At 46.5% G+C, this 25156-nt stretch overlaps 1 protein-coding gene across 27 annotated transcripts in view; it reads left to right on the plus strand.

Annotated features, from left to right (window-relative positions):
• The window catches only part of TENM4 (teneurin transmembrane protein 4), a 3204727-nt gene that overhangs the window by 2765498 nt on the left and 414073 nt on the right, over positions 1 to 25156 (plus strand). For all 27 annotated transcript variants that reach the window (XM_078340117.1, XM_078340116.1, XM_078340121.1 and 24 more), the window contains one exon: positions 4063 to 4332. In XM_078340117.1, coding sequence (XP_078196243.1) covers positions 4063 to 4332 — 270 coding nt within the window. The remainder of the gene's footprint in view (positions 1 to 4062; positions 4333 to 25156) is intronic.

Raw genomic sequence — 25156 nt, forward strand, 5'->3', positions numbered from 1 at the left:
AGTAAGTGCTGAATAGATGTTAGTTCCTAGTTTTGCTATTCATTCAACAAACGTATTCAGCAGTTTCTTTGTGTTAAGCCCTGTGTGACCTTGAGAGGAAGACTTTCCTGAGTTGGCTGGACGTGAAAACTTAGTAATCTGTAGGCTCTCCTGGTGCCTGGCTCCCTCTCCTGCGCTTCCTACCTACAGTAGTCCCCAAAGCCTATTCATCCTGCCCCAGTATTCAAATCCATCCTCCTTAGCCATTCCCTCTGCCACTTCCCAGTGCAAGCCATTATCATTTTTCTTGGAGGATTAACCACAGCCACTCCCCTTCACCCTTCACCCTTCACCCAGAGTTGCCCACCTCTAACCATTCTCTGCATTGCAGCCAGATGAGGCTAGGGGTGACTCCCTGTTGCCCTTAAACTGAGCTTCCTCTAGCAAAGAACTCTTTCCCCAAATCTGTTTCTGTTTTTCTACACTTTTTTGTCCCGACTCTCCACACTCCACCACTCATGGGCCAGCCGTGCTGAACTACTCAGGTTTCCAGATCTGCCATGATACTTTTTTCCTACCCTGGTGCCTCGGTGATTCCTGTTCTTCCTCCTGCAGAGGCTTGAGCCCTCTATGATGCCTGTCGGGTCATGACCAATCCTTGACAATTTGTGCAGCCCACCCTGGTTTTGCTCTGGCCTTCTCCCCCTTCATAGACAGGGTCAGCTGAGCACTGTGCTGTGTAGTTTGTATGCATTTTGACAATGTTGTTTAATTCTTACAACAACCCCAGGGTGAATCATTTGCCCAAGATCACAGGTAAGAGGAGCTGGCCACACACACACACACACACACCACACCTATGACCTCTTCATTTCCAGTCTCTCCCACAGGCCTGTATCCACATGAAAGCTGACCTGTTAGCAGGGCTGCCTGTGAGGCTTGAAAAATGAACAGTCCCCTTCCCAGCTTATGGTTAAGGCTCAAACTCCAGCATCAAACAGACCTAGATTTGAACTGTGGCTCTGCCATTTTTACTATTTTCAGCCACTTCACCTGTGCAAAGGGATAAATAGTACCTAATAGGTGGTGATGATTGATGAGAACTGTAAATAAAACGCGACACCAGTACCTGACACACAACAGATGCTTCAGAAATGCTACCTGCTATTAATTGTCACCTCTGGATCTCACTGAGTGAAGAGACAAAATGGTCTCTCGAAGCTTTTCTCTCTCTCTGTCCTGCCCATAAGTGACAAGAGCTCAGTGAACCCTGGTTGGCTTGGAGCTAGCACCAGAGGCTCAGGGAAGGAGCAGCTTTTTGTCTTTGTAAATAACAAATAAGCATTCTCATCTCATAGGCAGGCATTTGCATAGCTGTTTACAAAATACTTTCCCTTAAATTATCACCCTGGATCCTCAAAAATCCTTTGAAGGTAGCAGGTCATAGATTATCATCCCATTTTAAAGACTAGAACATTGAAGCTCAGGTGATCAGCAGCCCAAGATTGCACAGTTGAGTGAGATGGGATGTCAACTCATGCCCTGGGCCTCAGGAAAGAGGCCAAACGGACATAAAGCAAGTAAACCATGAGGACTTCTTAAACTGGATGAAATAAATCTTCCAAACTCACACATCAGAGGAGCTGACTGGCTCAACAGGATTACTGAACCCTTAGGGTGGGCCCTTACCTTGCATTTCTCCAGTCCCGAGATGTCTTAGCTCACTGGTATTGATGCTGAGTCTGGCTCCTTAAAAGGGTATGCAGAACAAGCCATATGGAAATCAATGCAGCCCAGGCTGCTTGTTGCAAACAAATTTGATTTTTCACTTAATGTAAGAGTCATTCTTCATAACACGAGTGCAGCTTCTCATGAGAGGGCTGGCCCAGCAGAGCACAGATAGAACTGTGGACTGGGGCAGGGGGCAAGAGCAGGACAGGAGAGAGGAGTGTAGATCAGACAGTGGCCAGGGTGTGTGATGTGCAGGGAGAGCGGGAATCAGACTGAGGAATTTAGGCTCTAATTTGGCATTTTCTTTTTTTCTTAGAAGGCGAGCAAAATAGGAGGGCAGATTGGAGTAGGGCACAGAGGAATAATATGCAAAATGCTCAACATCTGGTTGGCCCAACTTCTAACCAATCAGAACGTCTGCCTGGCCACTGAGCAGAGCCCACAGGCTTCTGTCGTGCCCCGTCTGCTGACATTAACCCTTTGTTTAGTAACTGGATCATGAGGAGATTGGGGGTATCGGGAAGGGACTGGAGCAGATGACTAGGACACACCCGGGAGCAGAGGCTGAGAGGCACTGGGTGTGGAAGGAGGCACTGAGGTGGCTTGGCGTCAGTTATTTACCAAGCTGTGTGGAAGTATGTCATGACTGTAACCTGGCATAAAGGCTATCCCAGCCTGAGCCAGCTGGGAAGGAGGCCTGAGGTACAACTCCGCCCACTGCCACAGCCTAGCACAGCAGCAGCACCCCAGCTGGTCTCTCCTCCCCACTTGCTTCTCCCCTTATCCATTGTCCAAAGTACTGCCAGAGTGTGTCTGTGCGTGAGTGTGTGGTTAGCTAACTTTTATGGGGCACCTACTCTGCAGCAGGTGTGATAGGTGTTAGATCCAGATGACTAGGACACACCCAGGAGCACAAGGGTTATTTGTAAGGGTGAAACACACATCATAATAGGATGCCATCTCTGCTGGCTCCCCTCCTACCTCTCTCACTTTCTTTTGCAGGCTTGTCCTATTTTGTCCCAGCCCAGAATCCCCCTAATGCTTGGGCATCTGCCTCTTCTGCCTTCTCACTTGTCATTCTCCATATTCTCTCTTATTGCAAACATCTCCTCTAAGCTCCTCACCCCAATATCCTACCTTCTGCCTCTGCACTCCAAGCACACTCTCTGTGAATCTCCCCACTTTGAACTTGCACACTTCATCCTGTGTTTGGTTTTGTCTCCCCTACCTGGCAGAGAGTTCTGTAAAGTCAGGCAGTGTATCCTGTTCACCACTCTATCTCAGTATAGGCCCAGGGTCAGTGTGACTTGGTTTAAATGTGGGTTCTGCCTGATTATAAGTCCAGTTCCCCAGATCTTCACTTTAAGTGGGATCTGACCCTTACTGCCTTTGTATACTCCCTCTTCCTTACCCCACCCCAACACATTCCTGGAAATACCAGATATATGGGAGAAGCTGTTCCTGAATAGACATGGAATTCACATGCAGGAGTGACAGGGAGGCTGGTTTTCCATAAAGTCAGCATTCTCTTTGTCACTCAAATACTAATCCTAGGTGAACTTCTCTCACCCACATCCACCCCAGCCTTCGTCCTAGGCATTGCCGGGCTGCCCAAGCCCTCAAAAGACCTGTCTCTGCCAGTTCCCTACCATAGCCTCACCTGGGGTGAGGGAACAGCAGGCAGAGCCTTTTTCCTGGTGCGAGGCTGACTTTTCTCTGCCAGTTCCCATCTGCTTCTCTCTCAAGCTTCAGGCTTTCTTGACCTGGCAACAAAGGGACTTCTGGCCCCAAAGGAGCCATTTAGATCTCCTCCACTGGGCTTCTGCCCTGCTCAGGACTTGCTGACAAGTCCTCCCTGGAAAAGGACACCTGAAGCCCTCAATTCACTGTAGCAGGCATTTATTGAGCCCCTTCTGTGTGCTGCATTTTGTTCTAGGGATTTAAGAATAAACAAGACATGGTACCTGCCCTTGTTGAGGTCACCTCCAGCAGAGGGGCAGGCCCTTAAACAACTCTGCTGTGCAGTATGGCCAGGGCCAAGGACTCTGGAAAGATCCTGGAGAAAGTTGCAATGAATTCCACACAGGTGTTGTATTGGGGTAGATTTCACAGAGCAGGCACCATTTGAGTTGAGGCTTAAAGGAAATGGAGGGTTCACACTGGGGAACAGGGGGCAGAAAAAGCCCCCCAGACAGAGGCGATCACTTGAGCAAAGGCAGGGGCATAGAATGCCACAAGTTCAAAGAATGACAGTGACTCCTGGGGTAAGAAGGCCAGGCTTCGGGCAGAGGCAGAGGTAGAGGTAGGCCTTGTCTCAGCGCCCTAACCAAGCTCACCTGTGTTTCCTCCCAGGTGCCAATTTCACCCTGCGGGAGCTGGGGCTGGAAGAAGTAACGCCCCCTCACGGGACCCTGTACCGGACAGACATTGGCCTCCCCCACTGCGGCTACTCCATGGGGGCCGGCTCCGATGCTGACATGGAGGCTGACACGGTGCTATCCCCTGAGCACCCTGTGCGGCTGTGGGGCCGGAGCTCACGGTCAGGGCGCAGCTCCTGCCTGTCCAGCCGGGCCAACTCCAACCTCACACTCACCGACACCGAGCACGAAAACACTGAGACTGGTGAGTGGCTGGTTTGGCCTGTGCCAGGTGCCTGGGTTGTGGGGCTGGGGTTTTATTGGCAATATTGATTTCCTGCTCCATGGCCAGGGGCTCTGGTGAAGTTGGTGAAAAATTGCTTTGCTCTCAGAGGTCAAAAGTGAGAGTGTCTTGCAGTCATGTGAAATGCTCACCCATGAGTGACATGCCAGAAATGGAGTCGCTGCTTTTTGCTTCCGGATTAGGGAGGCGCATAAGGCTCTGGGTCATTGCTTCCAAGGTGCCTGTGTGCAGGGGAGCAGAGAGGGCACTCACAGGGGTAACACAGCCCCCATAGTGTGTCCTACATGAAATCAGCAAGGCCTGGTCCTGCCTGAATCCTGCTCGTGCCATCTCTAGCTCCAGGTGCCCGGCAGTCCTGGGCAAACTCCAGGAACACTGGCCCACCCCAGCATCTTATGTGGCTCAGAGGATGGCTTCCAAACAAAAGCTGTCATTGTGGGATAGCTTATATCTTGAGGTTTAGAGGAGATGTTGTCAAAGGATGCAGAGTTTCAGTTAATAGGAGAAATAAGTTTCTGAGATATATTGCACAGCATGGCGACTATAGTTAATAAGCATGCATTCTATATTTCAGAGTTGCTAAAAGAGTAGATTTTTAAATACTCTGCCACAAAAAAATAAGTATGTGAGATAAGGGATATGTTAATTAACTTGATTTAATCATTCCACAGTGTATACATGTATCAAAACATCCTATTGTGCCCTATAAATATATGCAACTATTATTTGTCTATTAAAAAGAAAGTGAAAAGACAAAAAAAAAAATTTTAACAATTAAAACTTGAGGTTTTGCTCCAGCTTCCCCCTGATCCCAGGAAGTGCCAGCTCCACACTCCCTATTCCTGTCTCCTCCCTGCCGCTCCTTCCCAAGGCCTGAGAGAGGCTGTGGGAGGAAAGGATGACATCTGGTTCCCACGCCTCCTTTTCATGGTGGAGGAAAGGGAGCCCAGTTTCAGTGTTTTTCTCTTTCCTCCCGGGACCTTGCTGGCAGCATTCTGAGGGGCTTTAAGTTTAACGCAGTCCTTCGTGGAGACTAGCCCCCCAGAGGGAATCTCCCCTTCTGTGTATTTCATGCATAGCTTTGCTGAGCCAGGTCAGCACCAGGGTGGGTCCTGCCGGTTTCTGGCAGCAAAGCCTTAGAAACAGCGGCAGAGTCCAGGCACAGCCCCAGCACCTGGAGGGCTGCTTCTGGGAAGCACAGTGAGGAGGAGGTCCGCTGGTGCTTCCACACCAGAACCAGCAAGAGTGTGGGGAGAGCAGTCAGAATTAGCAATAGAGCTGGAAGCTCCTAGCCTGGTGTCAGTGCCCCCTGCTGGCTTCCAGCTTCAAATGTAGATCCTCGTGATTCCTGGCCTGGATTCCTGTGGATCAGGGCAGGGACCAGGTCAGAGATGAGGCTTAGATGGGGTTAGTCACTGAAGAGGAGTCTTCAGCTCAGTGGTGCAAAACCAAGATTGAGCCCCAGATTGGGGATGGGCAGGAGACCATGCATGGTCAGGGTCAAGTGGGGAAATGTATCCCCTTAGGGTCCAGAGTCCCATGCGGCCAGTTCCAAAGGTGTATCCTGCCACCCCTCCCAGAGGACTCACATGTTCTCCTAGGGAGCCTGTATACTTGTCTAGGGGTGGGAAGGTGGCAATGGCTTGGATACTGGGTACTGGCATGGCAGTGTCATTCTCTCTTGGCCCTCAGCCAGCCCTGTGAAGGAGCCTATGACCTCAGCACCTGAGGAGTTTCCCTCTCTATGGTGGGAAGCCACCCACACTCCCTCACCCACCTTCCCAAGGCCATACCCAGCCAGCAGCCCTGCCTCTCCCCACCCCCACCACACACTGAACTTGAGCACTAAATTGAAGGGCAGTACAGGGCCTGGCACAAAGAGATTAGGGTCTGTGCCACCACACCACAGCAGGCAGGGAGCCCCAGTTCTGTTAACAGTCTAGGGCGTGGCATTGGGTGAACTGCATCCTTTCTCAGGACCTCAGTTTCCTCATCTATAAAATAGTTTAAATGAAATTACCATTCCCTGATCTGAGAATGTTAATTCTTAAATGAGGTAGAGGGGTGTTCTGTGGTCGAATAATGTAGGAAACTGTGAATTAAACAAACCTAAACCAGATTCTGTACTGCAGGACTTCTTAGAGTTTTTAAGATGTTAATGCGCATGCTAACAGATAAATTACCCAAGGAGGGATGTATGCAGCATTCCGCAGATCGATTTGACCACAGAACTCTTTTATTCTCAGAGCATCTGGTGGGACCAGTGTTCTAATCAACACTTTTTGGGTCTAGCTGAGCTGAATGACCTGTAGGACCTTCTAGATCTAGAATTCTTGGATTCTAAGTGCGTGCACAAAATGAAGGTGCACACGAGGAAAATGATAATAATAACAACATTGATACTTCATAGTTGTGTGGCTGGGCATGATGGCTCATGCCTGTAATCTCAGCACTTTCAGAGGCCGAGGTGGATGGATTGTTTGAGGCCAGGAGTCCAAGACCAGCCTGGGCAATATGGCAAAACCCCATCTCTAATAAAAATACAAAAATTAGCCAGGCATGGTAGTGCACACCTGTAATCCCAGCTACTCAGGAGGCTGAGGCAGGAGAATCACTGGAACCTAGGAAGTGGAGGTTGCCGTGAGCCAAAATTGCAACACTGCACTCCAGCCTGGACAACAGAGTGAGACTCTGTCTAAAATTAATAATAATTCATAGTTGCTGCCGATTATCTGAACCTAAGCACAGTGCTAACTGCTTTAGCTATATAATCTCATTTACTCCCCCGACAATCCCTTGAAGAAGGTTTTATTATCCCCATTGTACACAGTAAGGAAGCCACAGCCCAGAGAAGTTAAGAAACCTGCATAGGTCACACAACTAGCAAGATGAGATTGGAACCCAAGCCTGTATGACTCTAAAATCTGTACTCTTATAGCCCTGGTTCTAGTGAATTCCCTCTGTAGCAAAATAATTGGGTTATTTGTTCTTTTGAAGCCTTCTTGCCATGGTGACTAATGATCATTTTCCATAAAGTCATGACAGAAAGAGGTGCATACCGCCCACATTATTGTATATTCCCGTAGAACTGAATTACAGCTTAATTAAGCCTCTGTTGGGTGATAATGACATATTCACTAAGCCTGAAGAATTTCAGCCTTTGATAATGGGGACGGAGAAATGGCTGCCTGCTCCCCTGGCCATGTTGTCATCTCTTTATGATCATCTATTTCCACACTAGGGACAAAACTCGAAGCCTCACTGTGCTTAGGTGAGGAGATGGGCAGAATCTAATAAAGGGCTTCTATTTCCCACATCCCTTCCAAGCCTGGACTCCTTAAACCTACGCTCCCCATAGGTGTCTACTCAACCCGGGTTGGGAAGTTACATTAACAGCTTTGTTATGAGATACTCAGGTCTAAATAATAACAGCAATCATGGGAATGGCTCCCTTTTATTCACTGATTAGGTTCACATTCCTCTTACACTATTATCTCCCCAAATGATAGCTGGGGAAACTGAGGCACTGAGAGATTAAAGGCTGTGCACAGGGCCACATGTCTGGTTGAGCTGGAGCCAGGCTCTACCACAAAAGTCCTGGTTCCTTTCAGCCTCTTTCTCCCTTTTCTTTTACCTTCCCACTCTCCCATCTTTCTCTAGTTCTGCCTGACCTCATTGAACCCCTGGGCCCCAGCCAGCTCTCTCCTTTTCCTGTGTTGAGAACTAGGATCTCACCATCAGAACAGGGCTCAGTTCCACTGGACCTGTCAGTCAGCACATCACAGTGTGGTCACTTCTCATGAGTAGAGCAAAGCCAGCAACCTCGGGCACATGTGCAATTGCCTTTAATCCCCCTGGCAACTCAGTGCCATTCCCATTTGCCAAATGGGAAACCTGAAGCTCCAAACTGAGACACAACAGCCAGCGAGTTAACAAGTTGGCAGAGTTTAGATTTGAAGTCTGGTCTCTCTGATGGCCTGAGCCATTTCTATAGTCTGAGCCTTTTGCCCTGCCTCCATTTGAGTCTATAAGCATCCTCAGCTCTCAGTTGAGGACACCAAAAATGTACAACCAAGTTCTCAGAGATCCTTACCAGATAAATGTGAAATGTGAAGCATAACCCCCGGCAACCTCCAGCCACAGGAACATTTACTCTGCCTCCACACCCGGCCTTGCATTAGTCAATAGTAATTGTCAACAGTATTGATAGTGGTGGAGGCTTTTGCTGAGATCACAGTGATGCTGCATGCAGCTGCCATCAATAATAACTTTTATGGGGTCCATTAAAGACAATTTCTGCCCCTGAAGGTTAATGTCAGCAGCTTTTATGTCACTGCTTAATATCTAAAATAAATACAGAATTGACTGGGTAATGCAAACACAAATCTTCCTACTCAGGGCCTTCAAGCAGAGCCAGCCCTCAGGCCTCTCCTATCCTGCCAGGAAGGGCCAGTAGGCTGGGGGACAGTGAGAAGCCGGCATGTCAGGAACACAGTCGGCATGCAATAGATGTTTTTAGATAGCAAAAGTTGCAATCTGAGCTTCACTCCCAAGCACGGGGTCAAGCTGACACAGTGTCATTTGTGGATTCATTCTGTAATTTGTCGCACGGCTATACTGAGCTCCTTCATTGTGCAGCATTATTCTAGGATGTGGACTCTAGATGACCCGTTGGGGAGGCAGGGCTCCGACCACCTTGTGGTTCTTTAATAGAGGTGCAACAGGCAGTGTTTCAGAGTGGAAAAAGAATGCTAGTTTCAGAGTCCAGTGAGGAGAACTGGCCTCAAATCCTGATTGTACCAGTCCCAGCTCTGAGATCTTGGGCAAGTCATTTCACCTCTCGGAGCCACAGTTTTGTCATTTTAAAAAGAGCATGTCAGTGGTTACCAGGGACTAAGAAGAGGCTGATGGGGAGTTATTGTTTAATAGGTACCGATTTTCAATTTGGGATAATGAAAAGTTTCAGAGAGAAGTCAGAGTAATGGATGCACAACAGTGTGACTACACTAATGCCACTGAAATATATTCCTCAAAATGATTAAAAGGATTAAATGTTATGTATTTTTCACATAATAGAAAAAAATGCAAAAACAGCATGCCATCTTCCTTCCTTGGATGTTGCCATGAGCCTATACTACAGCATTTGTGAAGCGTCTGGTCTATGTTGGGCCTTAATTCACAGGAGCTATTAATATTAATTTTTTAAAGAGCTGGATGATGACAATAAAGGAGCAGTTCATTTTGCCCTGAGGGCACAAAGGCTCATTCCTTCATTCCACTCATGTTATGCAAGGGGCTTGAAAGCCTATAGGATTTCACTGAGTCTGAAGGATCTGAGAGAGGCATTCCCAGTAGAGACAATTGCCTGAGCCAAGGCTTGGAGGCATGCAGAAGCATGATGGGGCTGAGGAACAGTAAGAATGTACTCCTGATTTAATCCTAGTGGCATATTGAGAAATTTACTTTGAAAGGAAACAATGAAACAGAATCACAATTACCACCTCCCCCCACACCCCAAGTTATCAAGCAGCCTGATGTCAAAAGGGAAATTATTGGTTAACCTAATTAGGCAGCCAAATTGCTCATTCAGAGTCAGTAGATTAGGTGAACATCTCCAAAGCACAGTGAGAAAGGAGCTCATTACCAATTAATTCCATTTGTCCTCTGCTCTCCCTGCCCCCATACCCATGAGACTTGGGGTTAAAAATCTATAAGAATATCTATCATTAAGTCCCAAGGTGGTCAAAGTACTGCAGCAACCCAACCCATTGTACAATGGGACACCATCTTCTAGGGTGGGAAGTTAGGTCCCATCCGCTAGGGTGGGGATCGGGCCCACATTTGATTACTTTTCTGCTTTGGAAGCCAGTGCACAGCCCTCCCAGGAAGGCAGAGGGGCTCCATGTTTTCAAGGAGTTAGAGTCCCCTCCGGACAGAGCTATCCACGTAAACCTTGTGCACACTGTAAGCCCCCAGGCTCCCAAGAGAACTGAGTAGAGCCTGGTAGAGCCAGAGCCTTTGAGCATCTAAGAATCTGTGAGCTAGAAGGAACCTTGGAGACAACAAGCCCACCAACTCTTAACTGTCCCTCATTTTCTAGCCAAGGACGCAGAGATTTGGAGCAGTTAGGTATATCGTTGAAGGGTGCACAGCGAGCCAACGTCAGAGCCAGGGTGTGAATCAAGATCCATCCCACTATAGTGCTCATTATGCTACAATCTTTTTTGTTTTATAGAGACATGTTTATGTTAGCTCAACCTATAAAATATATGAGATCTGGGAGATGATTCTAGCTATATCTAGAACATAAACTTCTTTGTCAATATTGCAAACTTCCAGAAAGGAAAGTGAACCCAGGCTGGCGCAGTGACTCATGCCTAGAATCCCAGCACTTTGGGAGGCCAAGGCGGATGGATCATGAGGTCAGGAGTTTGAGACCATCCTGGCTAACACAGTGAAACCCCGTCTCTACTAAAAATACAAAAATATTAGCTGGGCGTTGTGGCATGCACCTGTAGTCCCAGCTGCTTGGGAGGCTGAGGCAGGGGAATCACTTGAACACAGGAGGCAGAGGTTGCAATGAGACAAGATCGCACCAGTACACTCCAGCCTGGGCAACAGAGCCAGACTCCATCTCAAAAAAAAAAAAAAAGTTAATCCATAACCTATTATAAGTGATCAGGACCTGGAGATTACACTGGGCCCTTCTCAAATTATGACATGCTAGAGAAATGACATTTGAAGTACGTGTTTTAGAGGGTTAAGAGAAATATTCCACCAGGATGTATCTGAGAAGGCTTTATGGAAGAAGTGCTGGTCCCTAGGTTTTGAGGGCTGGAAAGTACTTTAACAGGCAAAGTGTAGGCAGAGGGGATGTTTAATGTGGGCAAAGCTTGGGGTAAACCAGTTGAAGTGTGTCACATGAGGCTAGAACATAAGTGCGTGCAACTGGGAATAGGGGGGCAGTGTCCTAGGAGATAAGGTTTGCAGGTTAGTTGGATTGTCTGTCATTCCACAACAATTTATTGAGCACCTACTATGTACCAGGCACTCTTTTAGGTACTGGGGTTCCAGCAATGATCAAAGCAGACAAAACCGCCCCCTCTGATGAGGATTACATTTTAGTGGGGAGATTGATGATGAACAAGATGAAAAATAAATAGCATAGGTTGTTTCTCTATAATGGTTGTTATGGAAAGGGGGACAGTGAGTTCCAGGGTATGTCTGGGTGGTGGGGATTGCAGTTGTAAATATGGTAGCCAGAGAAGGCTTCATGGAGAAGGTGACATTTGAACAAAGCCTTGTGGCAGGTGAGGGAGCAGGCTGTGAGGATGTCTGGAAGAAAAGCGATCTTGGCAAAGGTACTAGAGCCTTGAGGCAGGAGTGTGTGTGTGTGGCTAGTTGAAATGCAGCAAGGAGGCCAGAGTAGCTCAATGGTAGAGGAGGCCAAAGAGGGGAGGGGAGGCCAGTGCAGGGGAGCCACAGGAGGGTTCTGAGTGGAGAAATGATGAGGTCTGACAAATGCTTGAACGGGATCATTCTGGAAGCTGTGTTGAGAGTAGTCTAACAGGCAAAGGCTGAAGTAGGCAGCCCTTTCAGTCATCCAAGAGAGAGATGACAGGTGATCAGGTTAGAGTGAGCCATAGGTGGGGAACGGGCAAGGGATGTAGTTCCCTGAGGTGTGGCAGTGAGGGTACTACCTGTACCTGTGGAAGGGGATAGAACTTTCTCTTCCCTGTTGCTCCCCACCATCTTGTTAGCACTGAGGATGACTTCAGTACTCTTAAATTCTATGACCGGAATGGCTTGCCAGTACTCTAAGGATAGGGGGCTCACCTCTGACCCTTCTCCCGGCCTCACAGCTAACTTGGCCCAGTTCAGGTCCTTTAGCCACAGCCTGTCCCATGCCACACCCCACGCTTTCTTGTTCTTAGTCCACGGCTTTGGTCCTGAGCCACATCCCTTGCCCACTCCTCCCAGCACGCCCTATCCCGTTGCCAGTCATCTTGGTTTCTGACCTTGCTGCCTGACTCCCTCACCCAGCCCTGCCTTGTCTTCCACATGGGACTCTTGGAACCATCATTTTTTGATACAATCTCAGCTTCCCTTTAAGCCATAATTTTAGCCCTTCCTTCTGCTTGGTTGCCTCAAGCTGCCTTAGTGGAGTTTGACCTGGGGTCTCCTCTCCGAAGCATCACATCTGCTGGAATTGCCTGCGATCTGGGAGCCAACACCTGACAATGGCTACTAGCTTTGTGGTTCTTAGGAGTCCCTTTAAGAAGTCGTGGCCCAGATTAAGTGCACCCCCAACCGCTTCCTGCTGGCAAGCTCTGTGACTCTCCCTGGCAGCAGCACATACTGATACAGCAGCACCTTGCTTCTAAAAGGGCAAAGGAGGAAAAGGAAGGCTCAGAGCCATGCTAAATTAAGACAGATTGCGTTCCTGAAACCTGGTTAAGACCCGCTGAGTATGCAGAGGTGCAGCAAATGAGAGTTTTGTTTTTAATTTGAGACACCACGACTTTCAATTCCAGTGGAGGCAACGACATGCATGATGACAAACTTCCTACGGAAAGATGTTTGAGAAGCATTTTTCCTTGTCAGTAAGCTCAGCTTTGTCCAAGGAGAGTGGTTTCTGAGGCTGCTTGAACTTCATCTGAACCAGGATGACTTCAGGGAAGAAAGAGAATAACCAACATTGGGAAAGAAGCTTCCTGCCTATGGGAGCCTAGTTCTAGGGCCAGATGTGTGGAGTCCAGGGATGAATCTGGTTTCAATTCTAGGCTGTGTCACCTGTCCTAGTGACTTTGACCTAGTCACTTCTCTCTGAGGGTTATCATAGTTTCCCCATCAGCCAAAAGAGGTCAGTGGAATCTCAGACAGTGAGATAACTTGAAAGGAGAATAGGCTTTGGCAACAAACTTGGAATCCCAGCTCAACTACTTAGGAATTGAGTGATTTTGTGCGAATTACTAAATCTCACTGAGACTCAGTTTCTTCATCCAAAACTTGGGAATAGATAAACGTCTACTTTCTAAGGTTGTAATGAGAATGGAAGGTGATTATGCATGTGAAAAAGCAGGACAGTGTTTTTAAAACTATGAGTCAACCAATCACGAAATAAATTTTATAGCTCAGCATCATCGTTTAAAATAATAATAAATAGGGTGGGTGCAGTAGCTCATGCCTGTAATTCAAACACTTTGGGAGGCCAAGGCAGGTAGATTGCTTGAGGTGGAAAGTTCAAGACCAGCCTGGTCAACATAGTGAAACCCCCAACTCTACTAAAAATACAAAAATTAGCTGGGCCTGATGGTGCACACCTGTAGTCCCAGCTACTGAGGAAGCTAAGGTGGGAGGATCACTTGAAACTGGGAGGTGGAGGTTGCTGTGAGCCAAGATCATGTCACTGCACTCCAGCCTAGATAACTGCATCTCATAATAAATAAATTATTAATAATAACATAATGAAAAGAGAGAAGCAAAATAAAGTATACGGAACATAGTAAGATAAGTATTATTTTGTAAAATTTTTATTCCAGTTACAGTTTACATACAACACATGTACTCGAATGTCATGCAAAATATATTTATTATTGTGGATTCTAGTAAACACAGGCTTACAAGATGGTAGCTAGCAGCCAAGCACCCATGCCTGTGAACTCGGCACTCTGGAAGGCCAAGGTGGGAGGATGGCATGAACAAAAAATAACAACAAAAAATAGCCAAGGATGATGGTGTGCACCTGAAGTCCCAGCTACTCAGAAGACTGAAGGAGCCTGGGTGATTGAGGCTGCAGTGAGCTATGATTGCACCACTGAACTCTAGCCTGGGCCACAGAACAAGACCCTGTCTCCAAAAAAAAAGATGGTAGTTGGAATATGGCTGCACCTTGTGAATGTTAATTCCCTTCCTTCAAGGACCACTTAGCTCAAAAATTCCATGATTCATGATATAATAGTCTTTGCAAAAAACTGTTGGCCTAGAATGCCTAGGGTCCCCTTTCGGAGAATGACTGTGTATCTAGGCGGAGGCTCATGATTCAGCTGAGATAATATTGGCTCTGGGATCAGAGACTTACTCAAGGTCACATGGCATGTACAATGATAAAGCTGGAATCCCTAATTTGTAGAACCTGGGCATCTCTCCTCTCCTCTCCCCTCCCCGGGCTCCCTTCTATGTAAATGGTCACTAGGATGATTAATAAGCCCTAGAGTAGCTGTGGGCTGTAAGGACAGCAGGAAGTGCAACCCCAAACAGGGAGAGCTGACTTAGGAAGATACAGGGGCTGGATGAGGCATAAGCTGGGTTCACACACCCAGCTGGATCTCTCCACTGAGCACAAAGGCGACTGGAGAGGAACCCAGAGCAGACAGCAATGGGCACAACATGAAAGTAGCATGTCAAGAGAAATCTGGCTTCTCCCAACCCATAGATCCTTACCACAAATTTGATTTCACACTGATCAACCCAGGCAGATGGATGGACCACCATATAGAAATGGCTCGCTTTCCTTTGACTTCTTGCTGGAAGGGAGCATAGGGAGCAAAGGATGAAGAGGGGCTCCAGGAGTTCATCTGGGTTTCATACATGAAGCCCAGAAGGCAGCAGTTACCCATACCCCACAAAATGCCTCTTTCAGGAAGAGCCCGTAGGGATGTCCAGACCTTCCCTGAAACTCTCCCCAAAGTGACAAGCCCAGCTTCCTCTGATGGTGGGAAGCAGCAGCGATGAGGAAAAGGAGCATTGGACTAGCAGTCAGGGGGCATGGGTGTGACTCCTGGCTGGCGGGGGTGTTTAGGAAATAGCAAAGACCTATTATGGCTAAAGTATGTGAGATCAAGAAAAGATGAGGCCAAGGAGGAGAGCTGGGCTCCAATCATGGCAGGGGATGGTTCTGAATTACAGGCTCAAGAGTTCAACCTTTGTCCTGAAGGTGATAGGAATCACAGGAATATTTTAAGCAGGGAGAGGTTACAGGTGACAAGTGCCTTCCCTGATTCATGCGAGAACAGACATGCCATATAGAGTGGTTTTGTTCTTGAGAAGACTGCAATCGTCTTTAGCTTTGAGTTACTAGCAGTTTAAATAAATAAAGCTGCAGGTCTGGCTGGAACCTACATTGATAAAGCGTTTGCCCTGGATAAATAACTAACCATGAACTTGTCAAGAACCTCAGGTCCCACCTCTGCCAAAATTTGACTTAGATTTTGTTTATCAGATTTTGTTATCAGATTTTCTTCGTAAAGAGTTTGTTTGCATATATTATTACTCTTTTCCTGTCTTACTAAACCTGATTTAGTCTGGGTTTCCTAGAAAGCAGAGCTGAGGCAAAGATTAAAAGCTGATGCTTTATGTAGGAGAAGTAATCTCAGGAACATGAGACAAAGAAAGATGAGAAGCAAAGAAAGGTGATGTGTTACCATGCTGGCAGGTGCCTCACGACAGGCAGCAAAGGCATACCTCATCTCTAAGCAGGAATGGCTCCTGAGAAGGCTCTCAGGCAGGCTGTATGTACAGTCATGTCTCCAGAGCAGTCTGTGGGAGGAAGGCAAGATAAGCAGTTAATGGGCAGCAGAATTCAGTGGACCAACTGGCCCCAGTGGCAGCAAAGTGCTGCCACTGACTGAGGGGCCAGCAGATGGCAGCCCCAGGAGACTCTGAAAGGATGCATAAGCTGTGATGGATGCTGCTGTTAACCGCTTTTCTCTCCTTCCCTCCCTTTCCCCTTCCCTCCGTTCCTTGCCACATCCCCCTGCTCCTTTCTCTGTGTCTTTTTACTCATAAACTCTACCTGTCAATAATTATAAGAGTAATGCTCACTATTTATTGTATACTTACAGTGAACCAGATAGTATGCATTCATTACTTCATTTCATTACCATGTCAGCCAATGAAACAAGGATTGTTCCCCATTAAAAAGCAGGCAAAGGACTTGAACAGACACTTCTCAAAAGAAAGCATACATGCGGCCAAAGAAACATGTGAAAGAAAGCTCATCATCACTGATCATTAGAGAAATGCACGTCAAAACCACAATGAGATATAATCTCATGCCAGTCAGAATGGCTATTACTAAAATGTCAAAAAAACAACAGATGTTGGCAAGTTTGCAGAGAGAAAGGAATGCTTTTACACTGTTGGTGGAGTGTAAATTAAATTAGTTGAACCATTGTGGAAGACAGTGTGGCGATTCCTTGAAGAACTAGAGGGAGAAATACCATTTGACCCAGCAATCCCCTTTCTAGGTATATGTCCAAAGGAATATAAATCATTCTGTCATAAAGATACATGCACACATGTGTTCATTGCAGCACTATTTACAATAGCAAAGACATGGAATCAACCTAAATTTTCATCAGTGTTAGACTGGATAAAGAAAATGTGGTACATATACACCATGGAATACTATGTAGCCATAAAAAAGAACGAGGTCATGTCCTTTGCAGCGACATGGATGGAGCTGGAAGCCATTTTCCTCAGCAAACTAACACAGAAACAAAAATCAGACACTGCATGTTCTCACTTATAAGTGGGAGCTGAATGATGAGAACACATTGACACACTGCAGGGACAACACACACTGGGGTCCATCAGAGGTGGATATGGAGGGGAGGGAGAGCATCAGGAAGAAGAGCTAACCATGACCCATGTTTACTTATGTAACAAACCTGAACAACTGGCACATGTACCCCTGAACTTAAAAGTTGAAGGGAAAAAATAGGGTTGTTATTCCTGTTTTAGAGCTGATGAAATTGAGGCCTCAAAAGCATAAGTAACTTGCCAGCTAGCCAGTCACAAAGCTGATACCTAAACCAGGGCTGTCCAAATCCAAAGCTCTTAGCCCTAGTCACATTACCTGATGGAGACAGGAATGTAGAACTACCTTTATGGGTTAAAAAGGTGTCGCTGTATCAGCCTCGCCCCTCCAAACAAACACTTGGTGTCTCCCAGTTAAAAGCACATACTCTGGAGTCAGCCTGCCTGGGTTGGAATCTTAGCACTTCCACTTATTAGCTGTGTTACCTTGTGTTAAACAAGGCAGGTCTCTTCATCTCTCCATGCCTCGGTGTTCTCACCTGTAAAATGGAGATAATTCTGGTATCTCTCTCACAGTGTGTTGTAAGGATTAAATGAGGTAAGAAAGCTGAAGAGCTTAGAATCGTGTCTGGCACACAGGAAGTGCCATATAAGTGTACGCTGTTGTTAACTGCACCGCACTTCATGATTTACAAAGTGTTTTCATATTTTGTTTAACATTTGCAACGCGCTTTGAGGTAGATATCGGTCTCATTCTTGTTTGGAAGTGGTCTTGAGATCATGCAGCTGGCACGTGGTAGAGAGGGGATTCAACCCCAGGTCTATCTGACTCCACACCCACACACAGCTTGTCATAACTCTCTCTGGCAGCTGGTCAGCCTGGCTCTAACTGCCAGAGATGATTCCTTAAGTACCAGGGCCAAGTATGAAAAGGCTCCAGCTAGCCTGATTTTCTTCAGGCCACTTTCTCCCAGTTTGCTCTGTGAGAAGGATCCTTCTTCTGGAAGAAACTCTCCTTCAAATAAATAGCCAAACCCTTTCTGTTCCAAACACTGAAGAGGAATTTTCTTCCCCCATTGCTCAGCAGCCTGGCTCCTAAATGCATTTGCTGTACTTAGTTTGTGGAGTACCTTAACTACAAAACAAATCACTTTCCTGAATGTGCCTCTAAGAAGGAAATAAGAGTATAGAACAAACCAGATTCAAAGCATGGTATAAACAAAGGGAAATTGTTTGCAATTCCAGCTGCTTGTAAAGATGCAAGAGGGAGGAGAGAAGAGCCCTCATGGGTGTGAAGTGGGCTGTGAAAGTACGGAAGAAGGTGCTTCAAATAGGAACCAAATGGGCTAAGTCAGAAGTTAGACAGCAATTAGAAGTGAGGCGTCTCCAGGCATCTTTCACTCTGCGTGCAGCCTCACCTGGTAGCAAAAAGAGGGAAACCGCTTAAACCAAAGGATTTACCCTCCTCTCTACCTGCATCCACAGCCTTCAATAATTTATAACCTCAGCAGTAGAGCTAGTGCTAAAAGATGAATTTTACTTAGAAAAAAGATTGTGTCATTTTTTTCCCCAGCCAGATTTAAAAAGCTCCTCAAAAGTCTGCTCTGGCAGCCTGACCATTACTATTCACATTTAGGGAGTGCATAATAGCTCACAATGCCCTTTAATACCTGGCATTTTACAAATCGTGACATCATCTCTCCATTCCAGGGCCCTAGCTTTGAGCCCACACCCTAGCTTTGAATCCTGACAATGGACCTTTGGCCTTGGAGCCTGGGTCTGGATGTGCCCAAGGTTTGGTAAGCTACTAAAAGCACTTACAGGACTCAGCGTAGAGCAGGACTCACAATTAATATTTGCTACAGCAAGGTGGGGAAGAAAGAAAATCAGCAAAGGGAAAAGGTGCATGGGACAAAGTTTGGAGGAAGCTGGGCAAAAGCTTCCAAGAGTTTTTCTCTCAGCAGAGTCAGGTAGGAAGTGCTCTATTTCAACAGCCAGGAGCTGTGATGACACCTGCAAAGTGCTGTCCACTGTGGAATCTCAAGAGACCCAGGGCCCCAAGTGTTGATCAGGAGCTAGTCATATAGGTGCCCTCTGCCTACCATGTACCAAATTCCAGACTCCCAGAAGGAAATAAGGTGTTTAACATAAACACTATTTGTACAATCTAGGCACCGATAACCCCTCCTATCATTTAGGACATAGGCAACTGTTTACCAGCCAGGTTCTCAGGCACCAGTCCAAGGCCAGCCTTGCAAGCAGAGCTTTCTAAGGAGGCAGTCTTCAGCCTGCTATATGAACTCCTTTCTGCCCCCTGCCTCTTAGACTGCCCTCCAATTTGACAGTGGCCCTAGCAGACCCCCTAGTGTGTACTTCTCAGGACAGCCTTGTAGTTCTTTCTCTACTCATCGTCCTTCATACAGTGACTCTTAGAAAGTGATAATAAACTTTATGAGAAATCCTGATAAAGCTCACTGCTAGTGCTGGTGATGACAGTGGAGAGAAAAATGAAATGATGCATCCTGAGTAGGGGGGAAAAAGCCATGTCCAAACGAATCTCACCATGGGTCAGTGCCACTTGGTCCAAAGTTGTATTGAACTGGGAACTGTGCTTCCTAGTGACTGACTGTGTGCTGCTCCCATTCAGCAAATCTGTGCCAGGCAAGATGCTAGTGCTGCCTGGCTGCAGGAAGGCTAAGTGGAACTGGCGTGGTCTCTACCCCAAGGACTTATGGTGTACAGAAGATAGACACCTACCTAGGCATAGGTCAATGCTGTGAACTCCTCTAGGTGACCAGCAGTCAGAGAATCAATAGAAGAAATGCAGCCCTGCTTGGACAACTGGATAAAATGATGGCTCAGTTACCCTGAAGTTCTAAGCACCGACCAAGGGAGATCTGGGATGGGACCACAGGCAGAAGAATGTCCACCAGAATGATCTCACACCCCCGCCCATCCTGTAACATGGTTTTCAGGAGTTTTGATGGCAAAAGAGGCAAGTTAGAGGTTGTGGGGTCTGGATTCCGGTTTGATGGAGAAAGTAGGCTAGGGAGAAGCTTTACTTGGTAGCCAGGTACAGAAAAGGCCCAGAGGCCTTGCAACCCCGAATCAGTCTCCCTGCTAGGTCAGGGTAACGCTGAAACCTCTGTTAATACAATCTGTCCAAAGACTACCCAAAACTTACATATAGTTAACATTGTGAACGAAGACACAATCACAGACTCTTTGCAGCACAGAAGCAGCACACCATGTGGGTCCCGGTAGAAGGTGTTAGGATGTGCAGGAATGGGCCTTGTGTCGCATGATTCGGGGGTGGGGTCCAGGATCAGGGCTTTGCTGTAGACTGGATACTGCAAGGGAATGGGCAATTCTCTGCCAGAGTATCTTAATAACTCTTACATAGAAGGCAGGAAGAATGATGTGAAATTGAAGTGGTCACTGAAAACGCGGTGGCAGTCACTCCTGTTAGGCGGGATGGGAAGCATCTGGTCATTGTGTGCTTTGAACAATGTTCTTGTGTTTTTGAGTTCAGACCTAACTGTAGAGTGACCTTGTTTTTGTCTTGATCCATTACAGTCAGAGTTGCCTTGTTTGAGGTTGGTATGTGAAATTGTTGATATTCAACAGGTGAATGCCACCACCTCACTGCAAGTGCCAGGCCAGCTCCTGGCTGTTGGGGACTGACTTTTGCTTTCTTACCCCAAACCAAAAGACAAACAAAAAGAAAAATTGCACCAGGTATGACAGGGCTTCAAGAGCCCTCAGTGACCTGTAGCCATGATAAATCTGTATCTAGGAAAAATGATAATGAAAATAACTTAATAATAGGTGCTATTATGTTAATTAAATGCTATTAAATAATTGCTTATTTAATAATTATTACTTAGTTCTTATTACAGGTCAGATATCATATAAACCTGTTTAAATAAACCATCTCATTTCATCCTTCTCTTAATATCTCTACAAAATTGGTATTTTCTTTTTTTGCAGTTTCAGAAATAGGGACTCAAACAAGTTAAGTGCCAGGCCTCAGGACACCTGCCTAATGAGGCTGAATTCAAGCACAGATATCTGCCTGACTCCAGACCTGCATTCTCTCACTACCCTAGGCCCCCTTGATGCACAGGCACTCAGAGAGAAGGGTTGCCGAGCTATTAGCTGAGATTGGTCTTAGTCCAAGGAGCCTAAGAGCTCTGAGACAAATCCTAAGCGTGTTCAGAGACAGGGCACTTCCAGGACCACAGACTGTCATGGCCCACAGAAGCCCAGGCTCTGGCAGAGTGTGGTAGTTCCCAGGAGCTACTGTCATTGCACCAGCAAAGCGAGCCTGTCCTGGCCTCCCTAGAGAGCACAAGTGAGCTTGATGTATTTTTTATTCCTGCACAGCTGGCTAATTAATATGAAAAAGAGCTGCCCACTATTGATTAGCTTTATGTTCCACCACAACAGAGTCTTTATGAAACTCAGTATCTAGAGCTCAAAAGCTGGGGTGAAACCTTTTAAGTGGAACTGATGGGCGACCTCGTCATCCCTGTCAAAGGTCCAGCATTGCTTTGTGGAGGGAGGGGGAGCTCAGAGTCTTTTTTAAGTCTGTCTCTTGGTCAGAGGTATTATTTTCCTTCAGTACTCCACTTTACATTAGGTTGGTGCAAAAGTAATTCTGGGTTTCACCATTATTTTTAATTAAGTATTATTTCAAGGTAATACTTACCTTGAAACCTTTTCACAGATCTGTGTCGATCTAGGCAAAGCCGTGGTTTATCTATCTCAGTGCAATCAGGGCCTGGCACATAACATTCCATAAATATGTATGGATTAGAATGGGTTCTCATCACATCTCGATGAATCATCAAGCCCATGTTTCTTATGCTAGACAGAGGCCCAGAAAGAAGAAACAAGAGAATAGAACTCATGTGTATTGGGTGTTGCATTCATGTCCCAGGGCTGCTGTCGCAAAGCACCACCTACCAAGTGCCTTAAAACAACTGCAATTCACTGTCTCGTGGTTCTGGAGGGTAGAAGTCTGAAATAACGGTACGGACAGCGCCATGCTCTCTCTGAACCCTGTAGGGGATGCTTCCTTGCCTCTTCCTAGCTGCAGTAATTGCTGCCGTCTTTGGCATTCCCTGACTTGCAGCTGTATCACTCCAGCCTCAATCCATTGTCACATGGATTCCTTCTCCCTGCAGGGTGCTATCTTCACATGGCTGCTGTTTTATAAGCACACCAGTCATATTGGAGTGGTTCCCACCATACTCTGCTATGACCTCATCTTAACCAATTGCATCTGCAACAACTCCATATCCAGATAAGGCCACATTTGGAAGTCCTGGGGTCAGTGCTTCAACATGTCATCTTTTGTGGGGGAAGAGTTCATCCCATAACAGATGCCCATTAGGTGCCAAGCACTACAACAGCCCCTTTGAACCCCCCCACCCCTCAGAAGCCTGGGTCGTAAGTTTGCAGCTTTTTGGTGCCCCATGAACTGTAACAGAAGAAACCATTTTGTTGGGAATGATGGAGCATTTGCCACTCTCCATGCTGGGTCCCGAGGCCTGCATGCAATGCCCTCCTCATCTCCCTGGCTGACAGCTCTTCACAGCTGAGCAGACCGGCTCAGGACACACAATATTATGCCCCTTCTGAGTAAGTCAGCTCCTTCATCGAAGATGTGCTGCCACAGGGAAGATTCCTGCCTGAGATTGTGTGTGACCCTGTAGCCTTGCCTAGAACAGCAAGAGATGTGGCTGCGTGGGAATGCATGTGTAAGAGTGACTGCAAGTACAAAGTGCAGATGTGCTCAGCAGCATATGAGTGTGAGTGTGTGACAATGTCAGTGCAGTTACATTAGCACAGGAACAAATGGGTGACAGTGTGTGGGGAACACATGAGCAAGATCGTGTGGGTTTGACTCCACATGAGGGTGTGTTTGTGCATGTCTGCACAAGAATGAAGGAGTAGGTGGGGATTTCTACCAAATACCTGTTGTATTTTAGAATTAACCAGCAGGCAAAGGTGAAGTCTTTCTTCCCACTAAGATGAGGAAGAAGGACTTTGGGGACTTTTTTTAATTTAGGAAAAAAAGAGAGGCATCATCCAGTTAGTGGTTGTTAATTAGGAACAGGTCCCAGAGAAGCTGCTTCTGCAGCAGCACCAATAAATCACTCATTAACTGTCCATGGCTTCCTGCCTCCAAGCTGGGCTTCTCTGTAGCCTGCACTCCAGTAGCAGCTAAGCTAGGGTCCTCCACTGCAGACCTGTCAGTAAGGGGTTGGAATGTATGTCTCCTTGTTTCTCTCCTCCTAAAAGCATCCCCAAACCACATGAGGTAGGAGAGGAAAGGACTAAGCCTCCAGTCATCAACTCATGGACTTAAATCCCAATCTCACTGCACCAACCTCTTCCTGATCCATCCCCTTCTGACCCCACTGACCCCATCTCTCACCACTCTCCCTTGATCCAGCTTCCAACTCCACTGTGCTTCTTCACATTCCTGGATCACAACATCCTTCCTAGTTTTGCACATGCCTGATGGAGCTAAGACAGTGCATCCACCTATGCCTCCCGCAGACAGGAGCACGAAGCGGACGCTCAGGAAATCAATTCTTGCCTTCCCAGCCCCCTGCCAACTTTCTCACCAATGCAGTATCCTCCAGCCATGTTTTAAAGTATTCATTTTAGTTAAAATCATTATAGACTTGGGGAGGTGGAAAGAGAATAACTGTTGAATGGGGACGGGGGTTTCTCTGGGGAGTGGCGAAAATGTTCTAGAACCGGATAGTCATGAGGGTTGCACAACATTGGGTATACTAAATCCCACTGAATTGTAGGCTTTTTAATGGTTAAGATGATGAGTTTTATGTATCGCTTTCTATAATAAACATACTTTAAAAAAAACCCAGGGCACCTCGCTCACCTTATTCACTTCAGCATTCATGTATTGAATGCATCTGTAGGATCAGGCCCCAGGGATACAAATGCATTTGAGGTTAGGGGATGCAGAATGATACGCTGCCGAAGCAATTGTCCTGTTTTAACCCAAGTAGTCTGTGTAATCCTCAAATCACTGAGATGTTGCTATATTCATCCCTGCTTTATACATGAGAAAATTAAAAATCACAAAACAGGGGTCTTATCCAAAGCCACACAGCTCTTAAGGAACATAATAGGATATGAACCCATCCTGTGTTCAGTACAATGTGTTTCAGGCCCAGCTTAAGCATAACACAGCTAGAGGTTGCAGAAACCGTGTACTACTGACATGTTAGCAAAACAGACCTTGGCTAAGGACAGTTCCTCTGCCTCCTTTGGCTGAGCGCTCTACCATCTCCCCTACCCAGTCCTCCTGGCTTCTAGGCACCCCGCCCGTATTGCCTTCTCAGCACTGCTGCACAGAGATCCCTCTGACCTGATTAGCTAGATTCTCCCTGCTAGACATTTTTATTAGTGCCCTGACCTTCCTGCCAAGCAGTAATTTCATGAAACTGTGACTTTGGGATGACATTCTTTATGTTTGTTTTTGTTTTTTGAAACTATGTACAATTCATCCAAAACTCACAGCCAGCCCTGCTTTTGTGCTCTACTGAAATGTGTCAAAAGATGTAAGGATCATTGTTGACTATTTTCCCCACATGTAAAAATATATGTGGTCTAATGAGGCCATTCTTTAATCTGATGGGGTTGGGGGACCTGTTAGAATTAGCAGCCTTTGACTTAGGGAGCTCAGGAATCCCCCTCCTTGGGATCAAGTGCAGATGTAACCCTGGAAGGCTGAAGTTCAAAATCAGTGGGATTATGGCTTGGTGCAAAACTGGCAAACTATATCACCAGTGCCCCTCCCCCAGACAGTGAGGCATAAGCCAGGGTCTGCATGTAGTTTGGGTTGGCATCAGTACAGGGATACGTCAGAGAAGGGAATCAACAAGTTAAATGCTGCCTCGGAGGCCAAACGGAGATAAGAATAGCACTGTGGAGGTAAGAGATATGGGGTTGGTTATCATAGGCTATTTTCTTTTGACTCCAGATCTCATGTTCATTTTTCTGGGCTTATTTGTTCACTCATCCATTCATTCATTCATCAGATGTTTATGGCAAACCTGATATTTTCATGTCCTGTTTTAGTGATTATAGACAAAAAAAATTTCTATATTAGCATAGGCCAACAGCTAAATGAACAGCAAAGGGTTAAATTATGGTGCAGTAACAAACAACCCTAATATATGAGTGGCTTAACAGAGTTTATTTC

Source organism: Callithrix jacchus, chromosome 10 (genome assembly GCF_049354715.1).
Source record: "Callithrix jacchus isolate 240 chromosome 10, calJac240_pri, whole genome shotgun sequence".
Classification (NCBI taxonomy): Eukaryota; Metazoa; Chordata; class Mammalia; order Primates; family Cebidae; genus Callithrix; species Callithrix jacchus.